Below are 17,166 nucleotides of genomic sequence, written 5' to 3' on the forward strand. Positions count from 1 at the left end.
CTCTGAGGAAATCTCTAAACACATATTTGGTTCAATACTTCATAATTTTAGAGAAAACAACTACATTTTATTTTCAAGCACCTAATACCAACAGTCTGGTATTTATAGCGGTATAGGGGACCAATCTCAACAGCACTGCTTGAGAAAAGCTATTCTCACAGCTGGGAGTGAGAGATGTTTGTTTGGAGAGCCCTGCACTTTCCTCCATGTGGCTGGCAGTAACTGGTAGCTGTGGGCCAACCAGGATCCTTCATATTCGCGGGACAGTTTATGATCAGGTGGTTTCGGTTTTGTGTCCAAGAAATTTTACACCAGTGCTACTAAGGCATGAGATACTTTATCTCTTTCCCTCAGCAGGTGACCTGCCAGGTATGTTAACCATCCAAAATAGGCTGCCAGGAAATTTGATTTTTTTAGGATTTATTTGAGAAATTTAAAGTGTTTAGTGCAGCAAAAACTATATTTATCACTTACATACACCCTGAGTGGCAGTTCGTTTCTTATACAGCCAACTTGTCATTGTCCTGACAAACATGTTAAGTGTCACTGAGCCCACAGATACACACTTGATGGGTTAGGGTTGGGGTTCCCTATAATTCCTCTAGACAGCTGGACTCAATTACTCCCACAAGAGAGAGCTTTGTGAGGGATGGGTCTAAGGCGGGGTTTTCAACCCTCTACTTCCCAAGAACTTGCATGTAGACACTCCCTAAACATTTATTTCGACTGAACCACTGAGGCCCTAAATGCCTGGGCCACAAGCTGCTTAAATTTGAAGCCAGTGCCAGGCATAAAAAGATGAAAAACCTGAGAAATGCTTTTCCTGAAAGACCTTATAAACCAAACTCTGTCCCTTTGTGACCTCCCATCGCTCAATCAAAACCTAAATATCAAACCAGTACAATGACTTTTTATCTTAAATAGTTATATTAAAGCCTCAAGTACGGCAGATATCATATTTAGGGCGCACTCAAATGAGGCTGGTGGCCTTTCAAACAGCACCATGTTCACTGAACTGATTAGTGTGGATGGATATGAGGAGCGACAAGGCACTGAAGCAAACACCTCTGTCTTGTTGCCAAATGAGTCTCCGACCTGTCGTCAGTCAGCTCGATTGCTGCTTGTCACACTATTTCATTACCCAAACATTAAAATAAATGTAATAAAAAGCCTGATGAGAAGAAAATTGAGATGTTTAAACAAAATATATCTCAAACATCCTATATGTCACATTAGGTTGAACAAAAAGAGAAGATGACTTACCAGTCCTGCAATAGGTGTGGGCAGCCTGTTAACCCTCTTGATAATACCAGGTTTGATCCTGTTGATCAGGCTGATCAGAAAAAAAGAAGCAAAATATCAGCAAAGGAAGAGGGAGTGCGAATGCTTTTGGTCTTTGGGTAGACTGGTCTAAATAGGAGGGAATGAACAAAAAGTGTTGCAGTCTTGGTGTTGTGTGTTTACAACTTGGTTTAATGGTGGCCACCTGGCTTCAGTTTAGTAAATGGCCAGTGCCACACTAGTATGTAAACACAGTGGGTCCCCTGCTCTTAAATTATACCTTCTTTAAAAAAAAAAAATATATATATATATATGTATATGTGTGTGTGTGTGTGTGTGTGTGTGTGTGTGTGTGTGTGTACACACATATATACACACACACACACACACACACACACACACACACACACACACAGATACCTTCTACTATACTCAAGACTAAACTTGAATCAGCACAAATCTGTTTTTAACATAATGTAATGTATAATGTGAAACAAGGAACGTTAGAAAATTCTCCCATTTGAGAAGCTGGGACAGTCAATTATTTGATCACATTGGCTTCAAACAATGATCAAACCTTATTTTCTATAGATAATCTAATAGACAAATTGACTAGTACTACTTTACGTAATGCAGGGTGTTAAATCTACTGCATAACGATGTGGTATAACAATGCAATATATATAAAATAAATAATCTGGTCTGGCAATTGTTTTTTGTGTATCTCCTGTGCAGTCTGGGTATGACGGCAGTACAAGACTTTGCATGGGTTAATATATAAAGAAAGAATGTAAAAGGCATCTGGGTTCAAGTAAGTGTTTCAGCAGTGAAACAATAGAAAGCTGTTTTGATTTCATCAGATAAGACGCCATAAAAGCGACAGAGGATATAACCGTGTGTGACCCATACTAAACATTCCTTTTCCAACGGTTGTGATACAATGGGAGTCGAGTCTGATATTCTAGGTGAAAGCGATTTAATCTCCGTCTTCCACTTCCTCATGCTGAGAAAACATGAAGTGCTCTGGATCAAAGGGTGTCTGTTGATCTCCGAGAGTGAGCAAAAAGTAGAGTCAGGTTCAAATCAGCAGAATGAGGGGCTGCTTCTTTGAATCGATGCCAGTTAAGGTCTGGAAGATGCTGCGGGGCATGCTGGCAATTACTGCCTCCTGCTGATTCATGCAAATCCCATCACTGTGTCCATCTATCAATGCTGCCCACATATACATGTATAAAGGGACATAATAACTTCCACACAACCACACACACCCCTGACCTGAGAAAAACTACAACTCCACAAGTCTTAAAAATGCAGTTGATGAATCAATGCAAAAGCCAGTTCTGCATAGATACATTTATTCCTGTTACTCATCAAAATTCCTGATGCACCCAGGCTAATGAGAAAGTAAGATCCTCAGCTTTCTGATGTGGTTTCAGATGGAGGCTTTTCATTCACTACACAGCTTTTCACAGCTCTCATTAGAGTAAGGATGGCACTCTGCCCATTCACAGATTTGTAACATCTGTCAAACTGACAACACAACTCATGTTGAAATAGATCACACATCATATATAAACAAGACCTCAGAAGCCAGATCTGACACTGGAAGCTAGAAATAACTACAAAATACATCCTCTGTTGTGCTGTCACAAGACACTGGCTCACTTGTGGCTGACAAACAAATACTGTCCCAGCAGGAGGCCTGCCTGGGAAATATCAGTAACACTTACGGTGGAGCGCAGACCTGGAGGAGAGCAGTGGGCTGCCATATGAATGAGTGGCTTAAGAGAATTGCCTGGGAAAAGCAGAGTACTTACTCACACAACAGAACTCCATTCTCCAGCGCTGATCGGAAGTCGTTGCTCCCAAATTTTTTCTTGGTTACCGCCTGGAAAAAAGGAATACAAAAACAGTGAACAAAATAGCAAGAAGGGTTGGGTTTGTGTGTGTTTGTGTGTGTGTGCTGGGGTGGGGAGCCTTAAAAAGAAAGGTAGGATGTTGAGAACAGTAGGAGAGGAAGTTAGAGGAATTTCCTCCTGAGTTCCTACAGTGTTGCCAGGACAGCCGTGAGCCTCAGTTCTGCAGGTACTCCTCAGGAGCTCTGGGGCACCTCGGTTATTCTCACTTTAATACTAAAAGCCTCTGGTAGAAAGGAGAGCTGTGCTAAAACTGTACTGGAGCGAGGCTGCCCAAGCCGCAAGCCTATGGCAGCATCTGGAGTGCTAGAGGAACACAGCACTGTGTTATAGCCTCATGCCTTTCCCATGATCTCAAACCGCCACAACAGGAATAGCAAGAGCCATTACAAAGGCAAACATACTCACATATACAATATTCACACAGAATCAAACAACATGTTTCATTTTAAACACAATTCTACATTTGGGTCCTTTAATACACGTAATCTGTCTTGTCTGCAAAAGGCAATGTGAGTATCATTTTTGATTCTGCTTTCATATGACACTGACATTTTGTTATGGGATATCAAGTTCGTGTTGATGGCCTCTCCTTAACAGGTCTTATTGTGTTTTGGGGGAATGACAATAAGACAATAACACACATGCACATACACTTGTACACAAAGCAAAACAAGTTTGACAGGTCAGCTAAGCCAATCAAGTTGGTCAGATGTGTCTCGGTTCAGGCCTTTTGTGCCTTTTCCTTTAAAGGGAAACTGGAATAAATGCAGGCATAACTAAACACAGGCATCATTTTGAGCAGGACAGGAGAAACTACAGCAATTACGTAGACAGACTGACAGGAACATACTATTATTATTTTCAAACAAAGCACACCTTAGAACACACCCTGTATAACCTGAGATGACCAAGGCTCCAAATGTCCATCATTCCAAGGTAATTAGTTCCATCATTCCAAGATAATTAGTTCATGTAGTAACAGATGAATAAGCTTGACGCTTTACACAAACATCGTCTGCAGCCTTTCTGTATTTGAACACTGCGACCAAGCTATTGTTGGGAAATACTCCCAAAATATACTGAGGTCTTGGCTTTCTAGTCCTTCATTGACCAAAATACAATCACAATCATACCCAGAGTCCGAAAACACAAAACAGGAGCACAGACAAATGTGCAAAGCTGTAAACACACACACACACACACACACACAAAGCAAACAAACTGCACAGTACAGTATAATCAGTAAGCTGTAGCTGCAATTTGAAATCCTGACCCCTGCTGTTCTGTGCATGTGAAAAGAGCACAGTTGATACAGTGGGGCTTACTAAAGACATTTGGTTTCTTTTCCCCTTATGTTTTTTATTCACAGTTAAGCAGCAAAACAGAACAAAAGGTTTCCTTCAGATATTATTTCCTAGTTGTTCAAATGTGGAAGTTGGGACCCATGGTGGTACTAACCTGGCTGTGAAAAAATATATACTTTAGTCTATTGTCATCAGAAATATTAACTCCTGCTGTGCCTGTGCCCTCCCTTGCCTGTTGAACCTGCCTGGAAAAACAGCAATAATCTGCAACAGCATATTGCTACCCTGATATAATGCGGAGGTTTAAGGCAGGAGCAGAAATTTCAAAAACAGCTTGCCTTCCTGCAAACCCACCCTCGCTCCCCTCAAGAATGTGCTGCCGAATGTGTTCAGGAACTGAGTCTCATGATGATTTTACCACCACATAAAAAGTTAGAAAATGTAGTCCTTCGAGTTCACTATGGGCTTTTAAAGCGTTCTGACGTGAAATTAATTTTTATAATTGCAGTGAACCAAAAACGGTGCCTTGGTAGAACACAAAGGAATTGGGGAATCTCTGAGTCCGTGACCACAGCTATTGTTTATTCATGCAGGGCACTGAGGCAAATCAGTATTCAAGGTTTGTGCAGATGCAGCCCCAACACACCACCACCACCACTAATTGTTCCTAACATTCTTTGTTTCTCCTGCAGTGGACAGGGGCATTGGCCATCAGGGGGCAACTGGGGTGTCTTCCAAATATTCCAGGGTTCCAACTCAACAAAAATATACCACTGTGGAAGCCATTAGTACCGACCCCATCAACATATCAGAAAAACAGAACTGTATAAACAAGTAAGTGCAAATGAATGACTTCTTGTGCGAGGTCCTGCTTAACCTGAGTACATCTGGATGCCCACAGCCCCGTTTTTATCAAAACACCCAAAAAACCTCAGAATGGGGCTACAGTGAGGTGGAAGAATGATTAGTTCAGCCTCACAGCTCCCGATGACACAAATCACAAAAGGCAATTCATGAGCGCTGGGCGGGAAAGAAAGGAAAGAGCTTATGGGTAGATATATCTATTTTGTCTTTTAAGAACATTTATCAAATGTATTATGAAGTTGTTTAACTGAGTGGACAAAAAAGTAGCTTTTCTCACTTAATCCAGGTGGCCTCTCTCCACGTTTTACGTTTATTTTGGGCCTTTGAGATATCTGTCTCAAACATTATTGTCACTGTTCTAATATGACAGAGGTGAGTGAAATATTATTTGTGGAGATCACATGATTGAAAATATATTTAAACATATTCTCATTCAATTCCAATTGAACTGAGTAAGAAGGTGTGTCCAAAATTTAGACTTGTAGTGTATTACCGTAGTAGAAGACACAGCTGCTCTGCAAATTATTAAATTGGACAGTGTCCATTCAAAGAAGGTGTGATTGTTGCAAATTCTAAATGCAACTGTTTGGAAGCACCATAAACAAATACTCCATCCATCTCAAATATAATAAGGAAAATAAGAAACATATGACAAAACCTGGATACATAAAATCATTACATCTACAACACGTCACTTTTGTCTGAGACATAAAAAATGTAAAAAAAAAAAAAAAAGTGAATTGTAAATTAGTTACGTATTGAAAATGATTAGTATTAAATTACACTAAACTGTTTCCTCAGTAGGGGTCATGAAAAACACAGGGATGCCTGGAGTTGATTGAGCGCTGTATGACTGCAACAACAAGATAAGTAACAGAACTTCAAGAAGTCCACAGGATTGTGTTACCTTTGACTAGCTGTTTTGTCCCAGAGAATGTGAGGAACACAATATGGTCCTTTTCAAGCAGCCACACATTAACACACGGGAGCAAAATCAAAACTAGAGTTGAAACCCTATACCGATTGTTACATGACCCTCATGACAAGATCAATAGCTGTAGTGAAGCTCTAACTAAACCAGTTTAAAGAGGTATTCTAAGTATTCTGGGCAACACCTAAACAAATACAGGCCCCGTGAGGAATTTAATTCTGGCCCATGGCAACTAAAACAAACAAAAAAAAATAAATGGCATGATGTGTCTGTCTCTGTTACCTGCTTTATTAATAACAACCTACATTTGTCAAAGCATCATCAGTGACACAGAGTTCTCATACTCTAACAGATAAGCCCTTATGTACTAATTGCCAACTAACTTCACATTCATAACATACTGTGTTTACAGACGGCCATACGCATGTGCTTCTGACCTGTTAGCTGCATGAACACTGCCACTTGTTCTTGATTGTTATAACAGTCACACTTGAAGCCTTTCTATTCAATTAACAAGGACCTCTGTTATTTCATTAGGCCCTGTGGTTGTAGGAAGCAGTGCCCTGTGCTAACAGCCAGCCAGCTCTGAGGGGGCTATGTTCATAGCCATGGCAGCTAATGCAGGAATGTGTCCATGTGACAGGCTCCAGACCATTTAGTCTAGTTTTTAAACAGCACCACCAACCCGCCACACACACACACACACACATACATACATCTCTTTAAAGGGCTGTGAAGACAAGCAGCTTGTTAATCATCCAGTGGCAGAATCCAATACCGCCGAAACTTTCTCCTTGAAGGGAATATGTTAGCCTCGTGCCAGAAATTGGTCTCTGATTGCTTTTGAATTTCCTCTCTGCCATACGTCTTGCACGTACACCGTTAATGTAACGGCTCCATGTTCTCTAACTTTACGTTATTCAAATTGTTCAGCTTCATGCTCACTCAACCTAATCTTCCTGCCCCCATCTGAGGTCATTCCCCAGCTCAGCCACTACAATGGGCCAGTGTGTGAGTGTGTGAGACCCTGATGTCACATCAAAAGCATTCAGATTCACCCTCATGAAATTAGAACAATATTTGTTTAGTTACAGCCACGCAGCAGCTACTGCACATACCACCCTACTGAGAAGAGAATTTTATCCGCTTGTAAAAAGTAAAGAAAAAAGTGGAGTCTAGTGGCAGGCTGGGTGGAAACTTCTTATAATCTGACATTTTGGAAATAAAAAGGGATCTCTTACTGGAAGTGATGCTGGGTTGTTGTTTAGGGTTTGCACTTTGATAATTGCACTGGTAAATGGAGAAGACTATGACAATGAAAACACAATTTTTACATCAGAAAAGTAACAATTTGTTGAAACTTATTCTTTTTCTTACACATCTCACAGAAACTGTCAGAAATTATGTCTATTAAAGTAGACAATGTTCCACACGGCTGTTTCATGAAACTGAGTGCATGTGTCCTGTAGACCTACATACTGTACTATAGGTGAGTCACAATAGCTCAGATCATTCATAGATGTCTTAATCGCTCTGCTGATTTCCTTCACTACCTGTTTGTAACTGGAGCCTCAAAGCCCCAGAACCATTAAAAAAAAAAAAATAGTGCTGAGCAGGTCTAGACAAGACCTGACAAAGAGGCAGCCAGCAAACAATAATGATGGATGGGGTCAAAGCCATGTACCTGTGCTCTGAAGAGACAAACAGAGAAGGCAGAGAATGGCTAACACTTGGAGAAACAAAAGACTAAAGGAAAAGCTGAACCTCATCAGGTACCTGAGGCTTGAGGTGTGGGGTGATACATGCCTCCATGTTTCTATGGTTCAGGCTACTATTATCTGAAGCTTGGGGGCAAAAGCTGAGGAACCTGATCAGCTTTCAGCCACAAACTTAGGTAACCCCTCAATCAGGGGTGTTTTGGATGGTAAATTCAGTTATCAAAGTACTATCATACATGATAGAAGTCTCAAGAAGCTCACACCACCACAGTTGTCTTTCACATTTATGTTATATATTGAATATCATTTCCAAAGAAAGGTGCTGAGAAAGTTTGTAACGTTTCTACTCACCTCAATCCATCTCTGCGCCTCCAAGTAGGCTTCCTCACAGCTGACTGAGGACTGCTCACGCCACTCCATCACAAAAACGTATCCGAGCTGCGCCGGCGGGACAATTCGGTTCCTAATGAGCCGCACTTAATGTCCAGCGACACAAATGAGGACCAGTTCAGACAAGCAGACACAGTGAGCGCTTTTCAAACTCGTCATGCGGACAGGTAGCGCTCAGGTAATCACGCTCGTCTGTCATGAAATATGCGTCCTATTGTTGATTCTCACCAGGTGTAACTGTGTGCATCACCGTGGTGCTGCTTACCTGTTCTTTCATCCGACACACCTGTGGTTTCCTCTTGGTATTTTCACACTCTGCTCAGTCTACTCCACCTTCACATGCAGCGACCGTGTTCAAAGTCGATCACGTCTCACTTCTTCTTAGAGACGCACTGACACGAGAGATTCTCTTCTCATCAAGTCTAAGCTGCATGTGTTGGAGGCTATGGCCGGAGAGTTTTCAAAGCTGGGTCCCAGGGACCACCCACGGACCCTTGAGAGGGTTCCAGGTTATTCCCCCCTCCGCACGATTATTTTGATCCCAGGTCCACTGCTACACGCACAATAGGTGGGATGCACAGCTGTGTAATTGTAGACCAAATAATACCCAACAACAACATGCTGACTACATGTCTGCAACACATCTGGATAAAATCTTATCAGTTTGACGTCTGATCTCCGCTGACAACCAAACAGATAGATGTTAAAAAGTTTGAGTTCTTGGGCGAATTCATCCACATTGGAGTTCGTCTGTTTTTGTAACAGATGCTGCAACGCCACCCAGTGGTGGTCTGGTGCATTGCAGGGCCTGAAGAACTAAGCTGTTAGTGTGCGACAGTGAAATCCTGCAATAATTGAGTGGGAATTCTAAGAGGAGTGTTGAAAATGAACTAATCAAATTGGCTATTGTACTTAATTAGACTATAGAGGAACTTACTTAGTCTCTGCGTTCTGCTACTGTGCTTTCTGCTATGCAACTACACAACACAGGGGCAAACAGTGAGTCCTGCACATTCAAAATATCTACTTTAAATAATTTGGCTGACACAAATTAAGAAAAATTATAAATATGGGACTTTTACTTAATGAGGAACATTTTCAGTTGGTGTTTGTAGTTTTACTTAAACAATCTGAGTAACCTCTCAGTCAGTCTGTCTTGTCTTAGTGCAGTCTGCTCCATTAGTCTGTCAAAGTCTAATTTACACGAAAAGAAAACATACATATATTCAAATGTCTGTTTGCGTCACATAAAAGATCAATGAAAGAAATGTTTAATAAATTTGCTTTTTATTTGACAGAATTTCTAATTCTTAATACAAAAATGTAGGCACCTTCCACACAGTTGTAGTCTGCATTTTTCAAGTAGCCCCACATTATAGGAGACATGTTTCATTTTAATAAGCTTTTCTTAAAACCATTTCTACATAGAACAGCATTGAGCCTATCTGTGATTTCAGAGCTCTGACTGAAATTAAAGCCTTGCAAAACATATTTCTTCAAGTGGTTTTGACCATGTGGTTAGACATATGGTCAAATGCCAATCACTACATACCTTATGTATCATTGAACCCAGAGTAAAAAAAAAAAAAAAAAAAAATCAAAAAAACCTTGAGTTCCCCTAAGTGACACGAAGCGGATTAAATTTCTATTTAAACACACATAAGTGCAGTGTTAATCCAGTACAGCTAATGGCTGTATTAAGCTTAGAGATGCTTCAGAAATGAGGAACTCTAAAATTTTGATCTTAAGAATTAATTTGATTTGAGCGGCACTCTTAATCCTTTGCATTTTTGTTCTTACTTGTAATAAGTGCTGCATAAGAAAAGTGGGACTTTTCTTTGGGAGGATGATCCTAGCAGCTTCTCATTTTTACATATCTCTTGCTAAAGTATTTTGAAAAAAAAAAAACTTTAATTTTCCAATAAAGTCAGCACTTAAGAATGTTTGGCAGTAATGTTTTCCTTATTTCCTCATAAGATAAGGACGTTTCCTCAGTATGAATCTTTAGAGAGGGCAATGATGGTGAAACGAACCTCCTGAGGGTCACGAGCCATGAAGATCTTACAGACCTCTACAGCATCCTGTAGTCAGTGCAGTGGTACACAGGAGGAAAATGATGATTGGCAACTCAGTTTAACATATTTTTATGTACACGTTTTTTTTAGTTTTTTTTTTTTTACTGTGATATCTTACCTCAAGAACAGTATCTTCTGAAGTCTTTCCATGGACAATAGGGAACGGCTTCCCTCCATCTGTGTATGAAATAAACACAACATGTCAACATGTTAGGTTTACAATTGCATTTGAACTTGTTTGAATTACAGTAATTATTATCAGCATGACAAATACCTAAATATTTTCTACATAAACAGTAAGCATACTTCATCTGTGAACTTACCCAGTTCATATAACTGTCCTCCAACATTCACAAAAGCTATAAAATGCAGATTCACCTTCTCATCTAAGCTTGGGGCCTGAAAAAGAAAATAAATATTCCTTTAAATTAAATAAATTCAGCAAAAACTTTTGTCATTTTCTCTCATAAGTAACATCAGACAACAAAATGCAAACCTCTGTCTGTCCCTCCTGTGCACTGGATTCATGTGTAACACGTATACTCTGAAACAAGAAGTAAAAAAAAGTTTTCTTTGTAATATACTCTATAGTCAAATTAACTATATCCTTAGTACATTTTCTTTCATTTTTTTCAATTGCATCATGACAAGTATGCCAAACATATCCAAAACCTTAGTGTAGTCCTTCAGTCATGTGACTATAACTTCCACTTCATAATGCCATCAAGTGTTTACCTACCTCATCTTTCTCCAGGAAGGCAGCTCTTTCCTCTGGGGTCATTTTAGAGGTTTGTTCAAGAAACTTCTTAAGAGGAGAATCAGGCTCTGAAGAGAAAGAACAGCCTATGGTAAAATGTCTACAAGCCCAAAGGTACTTGGAGTTACAACAGCTATTACGTTGACACTGATATAGGAGATTGTGTTTCATAAGGTATTTATTTACATGATAAATGGTCATCTTTTCCTGGTCTAAAAACTAAGTTATCCAATTTCCAGAGTTGTTCTGCCTGAGTAAAATGAACAATAAAATCCAGCAACACTTCTAATATTTCCTCAAAATATAACAAAACCCAAATAGTGCTACTTCATGAGTTCATAGTCAATTAACCCTCTTCAATCATACAATTGTTACATCTCTACATGTGACGTCAGAAGAATAGCTGCTCACCAAATTCCAGGTGTGTCAGGTTGTTTGCCACAGCATGAATTAATCCTATTGTTCCACAGGCATTTCCAATTGTTTGCTTAATAAAGTAGACATCAGGAGAGATCTCCTGTCGCTGATCCTTGAGTTTCTTTTCCTCTTCTTGCTTGAATGCCTCATACTGGACATAAGCAGGAGAAAACAATCCAGTGTGGTTTTTGAACATACTGCTTACATGTTACACCAAAGATGTTGCAAGAATGAAACTAAGTACCTTCTCTGTCACTGGGAAGAGGAGCAGCACTGCACACACTGGTCTTGGTACTATGCTGAGAAGCTCTGGATCCAATCCGTATACGTCTCCAAATTGCCAGGTTGGCTTCATACCCAAACAATTGACAAACTACACAAACATTGATGGTAAAGATGTCACGACAACCTAAGTTAAGTTGAGCTTAAAGTGTATATAAGCCCTGGTCTTAGATTAGGCTGCCATCAGAAAGAAGATATTCCTACTTAACCCCAGAAAAGCTAGTGTGGTTCTCTATTACAAATATATTACAGCTGAATGGAAAAATGCTAGCTATTATTTTACACCTGCATGTAAAAATGTAATGTAATGTCAGAAAATCTTGTAAAATAAAATTTAAAAAAACTGTTGTACAATACTTATACTTATACCCCTAACAAAATACAATTACAGGTTACACTTAATAGTTTCCATATTTAGTCTGATTGTCATGTTGGCACCCTGCTTCCACATAACTGGATTACATGAATTACATCTGGGCTCCAGACATGGGTCTGGGTCCAAGAATAGGCAGACTGCACTATATTATGCTTTTTAATATTTTTTTTATTATTTTCCAAAAAGGTGTTCTGCAAAATTTGAATTTTCCTTTATCGATCAATTTAAAAGTGATTAATAATTTATTTTTAGCAGATTATTTCAACTTTATGATGATTTTGGAAGATGTAGTCATGTTGTTCAACTGCATTGCATTAGACAAATAACTGTCTGTTACTTAGCCTACTGTAATTGAATTGAATAGGGTAGGCAAAATAAGATACACTTCAAACTATCCATCCACCCATCATCTATACTCACTTATTCCTATTTAATGTCCCAGGGACCTGCTGGAGCCTATCCCAGCTCTCTCTGGGTGAAAGGCAGGGGTCCACCCTGGACAGGTCACCAGTCCATCACAGGGCCACATAGAGACAAACAACCTCACACACTCACACTCACTCCTATGGGAAGTTTAGAGTCACCAATCAACCTGACATACATGTTTTTGCACTGTGGGAGGAAACCAGAGTATCTGGAGAAAACCCACACAAGCACAGGGAGAACATGCAAACTCCACACAGAAAGGTCCCTGATGGGTTTCAAACCAGGAACCTTCTTGCTGTGAGGCAACAGTGCTAACCACTACGACACCGTGCTGCAACCACAAACTACATGTTCCAAATAAATCATACAGTAGAATAAACTCCTCTCTACAGGGGTATGACTGACATTATAACCTGTATAAAGCAGGATTTATTGCAGGACTGTTTACACTGTATTTACCTAACAAACATGTAAAATTAAGCTGATCTGCTGTGTATTAACTATGTGATGGTGAGTTTTCTAATTTATCACAGTAAGGACCTAATTAAATTGTCCCTGTGAGTCTGAGACTCCTGTTTGTCCGGTAGACATAGAATAAACTGTCAAGAGAAGCTGTAGAGTCTGTAAAATGTCATCCATGTCATTAGTTTTTATCCTTAGACATTTACACTATAAACACCATGGAGGCCGTGTGAGGCTGCACGTCGCTTTACAGCTTTTTATTCAGGCCACACCCGGTGCTAAATGAAACCAGAATAAAATACTCACCTTCGTCATTACCTGAAAGGAAAAGACACAGATATAAAGGTTAGTCAAATGGCTGCTGGACTGAGAAAGCAGTGACACCGGCTGCAGCTTTTGTTCTACGTGCTAGCAGCTGTTAGCTAGCCCTGCTTGTGTGAATGAATGATTTCGATAAAATAAGATTTTGTGAAGGAATAGAAGAAATACTTACTTCTGGATTGGACTCCAGAGGCAACCAGCGTGGGCAGTCCATTGTAAAGCAACGTCAAGTGTTGTTTTCCTTTCAGCCGAGAGCTGAAACAGGTTTACAAAAATCTGTTTGACAGCTTCAAACCACTTCCGTGTCGGGAAAGTCCATCTTCATATAAAGCTCATACGCAGGTGTTTATGTTTTCCATAAACTATAAATACACCGCACCTAGTACAACATGACACAGTTACACGCATTGAACACATAGTTTATCACTTGTTTTCTACCACGAATAGCTTGATAATATTTTTGTCTGAAACATTTATGAGTTTTGACCATAGTAACCACAGCTCCCCCCCCCCAAAAGTGGACCAGTCCAGGGTCATGGGCGTGTTTCAGAGACTGATTACCAACAGTTGTAGTTGTTGGTTGTTGTTGTTTATAATATTACTATATATATATTATATTATATATTATGTAGGGAAAATGTGGCTTCAGTCCTTTTCCATTTATGCAAAGACTGATTTGTGTGTGTGTGTGTAAAAAAACTAAGAGAAGATGTCACTCCGCTTCAATAGGTGGCGGTATGCACCTTATACAATGGTTTGCAATCCTACACAAATAAGAAACTTTACGGAAATGTGTCGTTTGGACCTAAGAGTTATTCTCATGATCGATGGGCGTATTGGAAAAATAGTTAGAATAAACCTAAGGTGTTTTAAAAGTCGCTAAGTTTACAACAGTGCCAGGGCGGTCAGACCTGCAGCTTGACTGAGAGACGATGCCAGCAGCAGGGGAGTCATATGGTGGGTTTCATTTGCATGAAGCAGCGGTCAGTGTTTTCTGACAGTGTGATTAGACAACAAATATATCACTGGACACCAGTATAGCATCAGGGAATATATAACTCAGTGAATAGGGTTAACTTGTTTCCTTTTCGATGATTTCCCGTTTATTTAAATATGAACCTAACCTTATATCTGACCCCAGACAGTTGTTTGTCATCTTCCATACACCTACCAGAGACATCCCCTACACTTATACATAAACCCAGTTTGTGCCTTTAATCCAACTTAGCCATTTTCACAGAGGTAACTATATAATATATAATAATATATAATAAGCACATTTTAAGCACTTACTATATGTAAATCTATATGAATGCTTTATATGTTATGGCAGATTATGTTTCTTGCCTGCTCTTGAAAACATATGGAGGAAATACTGTAAACATGGTCAGGCTCACATGACACTGACTGGTGATTCCAGCGGCTGTGGGTCCAGAAGAAAATATGGGAAACCCTGTGATAAATGATTCCTCCCACTTCTGTATTTCAGGCATCAACAAAGTTGTGGGTGACATCTGTAAGCTTTCTCCAGAGCTCTTAGATGAAGCAGTGAGTATATTTGATTTCTAGTTGTTTATGTCCCCATATAATCCAAACAAAGGTCCCTGATTAATGGATGGTATCGAAGTGCTTAGAAAAGAAGCACCACACAGTTTCCACATCATGTTGTTAATATTTGTCTCTTGTATTTTATCACCACAAGGACAGAATTAATCTCTTAAACATGCTTTATATGTCATTTTTAAAATTTGCTGAGAAGCAAATGTAATGTTTTAATGTGATTATCATTTAGATACTAACTACAGTGTAATAGATTTAGTGCTTTACAGGCACTTTGAAAATCATATGCAAGTCGCACAGGATGTGGTGTTGTTGCTACAGAGGTTGTATTTTGGTTCTGATAACTAATCTTATAATCTTCACAGTGTCAGCACATTCTGACTTATCTTCAAGGCCAGTCTAGAGGAGTAGATTCAGCTGAAATTTCAGATGTGAGTCAATATTTCCCTAGAATTTTTTTCTTTGCTTATAGTAACCCATCATCCAGAGTTCCTCTTTCATTACTTGTTTTTTGTTGTTCTTCTGAGCAGAGATTTCAGAGAGGTGGAGTTAGACTTGACCCAGAAGCTCTTCAGAACATTGTCAGATTTCTCTTGTTAACGTTTAGGTATGGTTTATCTTTTTTTTTTTTTTCTCTGAATGCAATTGGGTGATTTGATAACTTCTTTATTTCTTGTTTAGATCATACAACAACAAGCACTTCATTGTAGTGTAAGGTGTGATAGGTAACATTTTTTTAATCAGGTCAGCTGGGAAGAGTAATCTCTCTGGGGATGACCTTGTGTCGAAGCTGGAGGAAGGCGGCAACAAGTGGCCCAAAGCCTACCTTCAAGTGTTTCACAGATTGTGGACTGAACATGGTGCATCAGTCCAATCTCAGCAGAAGGTGGAGGCCATGCTCAGCATCGGTCAGGTCTGTCGGAAACTAAGGCAGTGGCCCTCACTTCAAATACCTTCTGATGACCTGAGCACAGAATTTCTCATCTTGATGACAAGACTAGTTTTTGTTTTGGTGTATCTGTTTAGTTGGTGGACATACAGTGGAAGCTCGGCATGGCAGTGAGCTCCGACACCTGTCGATCTCTCAACTCCCCGTACGTGTCTCTACTGCTGAAGATCGTTGAGCCCTCTGGACACATTTGTCAGAGGTCTTTTGAGATGACCATTCCACAGTTTCAGGTCTGTATTGATGTGAATGTTGTGGTTTTATTGTATTTATTGGACTGGTTTAATTTTTTGATATTTTTCTTTGGTCCTCTGCAGAACTTTCACAAGCAGTTCAAGGAGATGGCAGCTGTTATGGAGACTCTGTGAAGGTTGCAGACAAATCTTAAGTGCAGTTAAACCCCAGTTTACGTGTAACAAGCAGATGAAAACTTTGACACTGATGTTTGTCTGCTGAATGTCTCAAAATGTGGAAATTAATTACTGCAATTCCACATGTTGACTCTTTGACTTCCATTTTTCACAGACGTTTTGGGCCTCAAGTTAGAGGCTACAATAGTTAGAAATGCCTGCCTTCACTTTGAAGGCCAGGATTTAAGTATATTTCTTCCCATTAAGTTATCCAGGCATCATGAATTTAATTTAAGTGCATGTAATGTATATCTACACTGATAATGCTGCAAACTCCTGACTAACATATGGTTTGCATTAATCACATTTTGCATTAAACTTTGTTTTGCCTCCATCTTTGTGTTTCTAATACATACACAGAGTATTTTTATAAAGGTAGGAGATTGTAGTTAGCCCACTCTACAACATCCTGTATTTTATACAATTTAAGACTTGAAAAATTCCACATCTACTTTGCAAGAGAGATTTTGTGATTGAAAAGTGCATGAAGTAAAAGAGTCCAGGTGAATTTCACAAACTCTGTGTTTTGTTTTCTTTTTCTGATTTTTTGTCCCTACTACATGGCTCTGTCAACTTTGACTACATGGTTATTATATCCAAAAAAAAAAAAACAAGAGAAATAATTCTGACTTTGCTGGGCAGTTTTACACTCAAATGTCAACAGTGTCTGCAGCGATTTGAGGAATGATTTAACTAATTCAACGTACATATTGAAGTATGATTACAC

At 39.5% G+C, this 17,166-nt stretch overlaps 3 protein-coding genes across 11 annotated transcripts in view; 1 reads left to right on the plus strand and 2 right to left on the minus strand.

The window, feature by feature from the left end:
* LOC113123416 (LIM domain only protein 7-like) overlaps window positions 1–8,849 on the minus strand; it is a 42,293-nt gene extending 33,444 nt beyond the window's left edge. For 5 of the 9 annotated variants that reach the window (XM_026295456.1, XM_026295459.1, XM_026295461.1 and 2 more), the window contains exons 1-3: window positions 8,369–8,628; window positions 3,099–3,169; window positions 1,264–1,333 (exon numbers count right to left, since the gene is read on the minus strand). In XM_026295456.1, coding sequence (XP_026151241.1) covers window positions 1,264–1,333; window positions 3,099–3,169; window positions 8,369–8,437 — 210 coding nt within the window. In that variant the 5' untranslated portion in view covers window positions 8,438–8,628. Of the gene's footprint in view, window positions 1–1,263; window positions 1,334–3,011; window positions 3,062–3,098; window positions 3,170–8,368; window positions 8,630–8,672 lie in introns of those variants that run through there. The other 4 variants (XM_026295458.1, XM_026295463.1, XM_026295455.1 and 1 more) reach the window with 3 other exon arrangements.
* An 823-nt stretch (window positions 8,850–9,672) lies between these two features.
* uchl3 (ubiquitin carboxyl-terminal esterase L3 (ubiquitin thiolesterase)) lies at window positions 9,673–13,832 on the minus strand. Its single transcript, XM_026294524.2, has 9 exons — window positions 13,696–13,832; window positions 13,509–13,520; window positions 11,901–12,029; window positions 11,651–11,807; window positions 11,222–11,307; window positions 10,979–11,026; window positions 10,806–10,881; window positions 10,601–10,659; window positions 9,673–10,488 (listed from the first exon to the last, which is right to left on the minus strand). Exons 1-9 carry the CDS (start codon window positions 13,735–13,737, stop codon window positions 10,399–10,401), a joined length of 699 nt encoding a protein of 232 aa, XP_026150309.1. The 5' UTR covers window positions 13,738–13,832; the 3' UTR covers window positions 9,673–10,398.
* A 456-nt stretch (window positions 13,833–14,288) lies between these two features.
* On the plus strand, window positions 14,289–16,956 carry commd6 (COMM domain containing 6). The gene is made up of 7 exons (XM_026295643.1): window positions 14,289–14,480; window positions 15,013–15,071; window positions 15,449–15,514; window positions 15,614–15,690; window positions 15,828–15,996; window positions 16,110–16,262; window positions 16,347–16,956. The coding sequence occupies exons 1-7, from the start codon at window positions 14,456–14,458 to the stop codon at window positions 16,395–16,397; spliced, it is 600 nt and encodes a 199-aa protein (XP_026151428.1). The 5' UTR covers window positions 14,289–14,455; the 3' UTR covers window positions 16,398–16,956.
* Window positions 16,957–17,166: the final 210 nt, after the last annotated feature.

Source organism: Mastacembelus armatus, chromosome 21 (genome assembly GCF_900324485.2).
Source record: "Mastacembelus armatus chromosome 21, fMasArm1.2, whole genome shotgun sequence".
NCBI classification, from domain to species: Eukaryota; Metazoa; Chordata; class Actinopteri; order Synbranchiformes; family Mastacembelidae; genus Mastacembelus; species Mastacembelus armatus.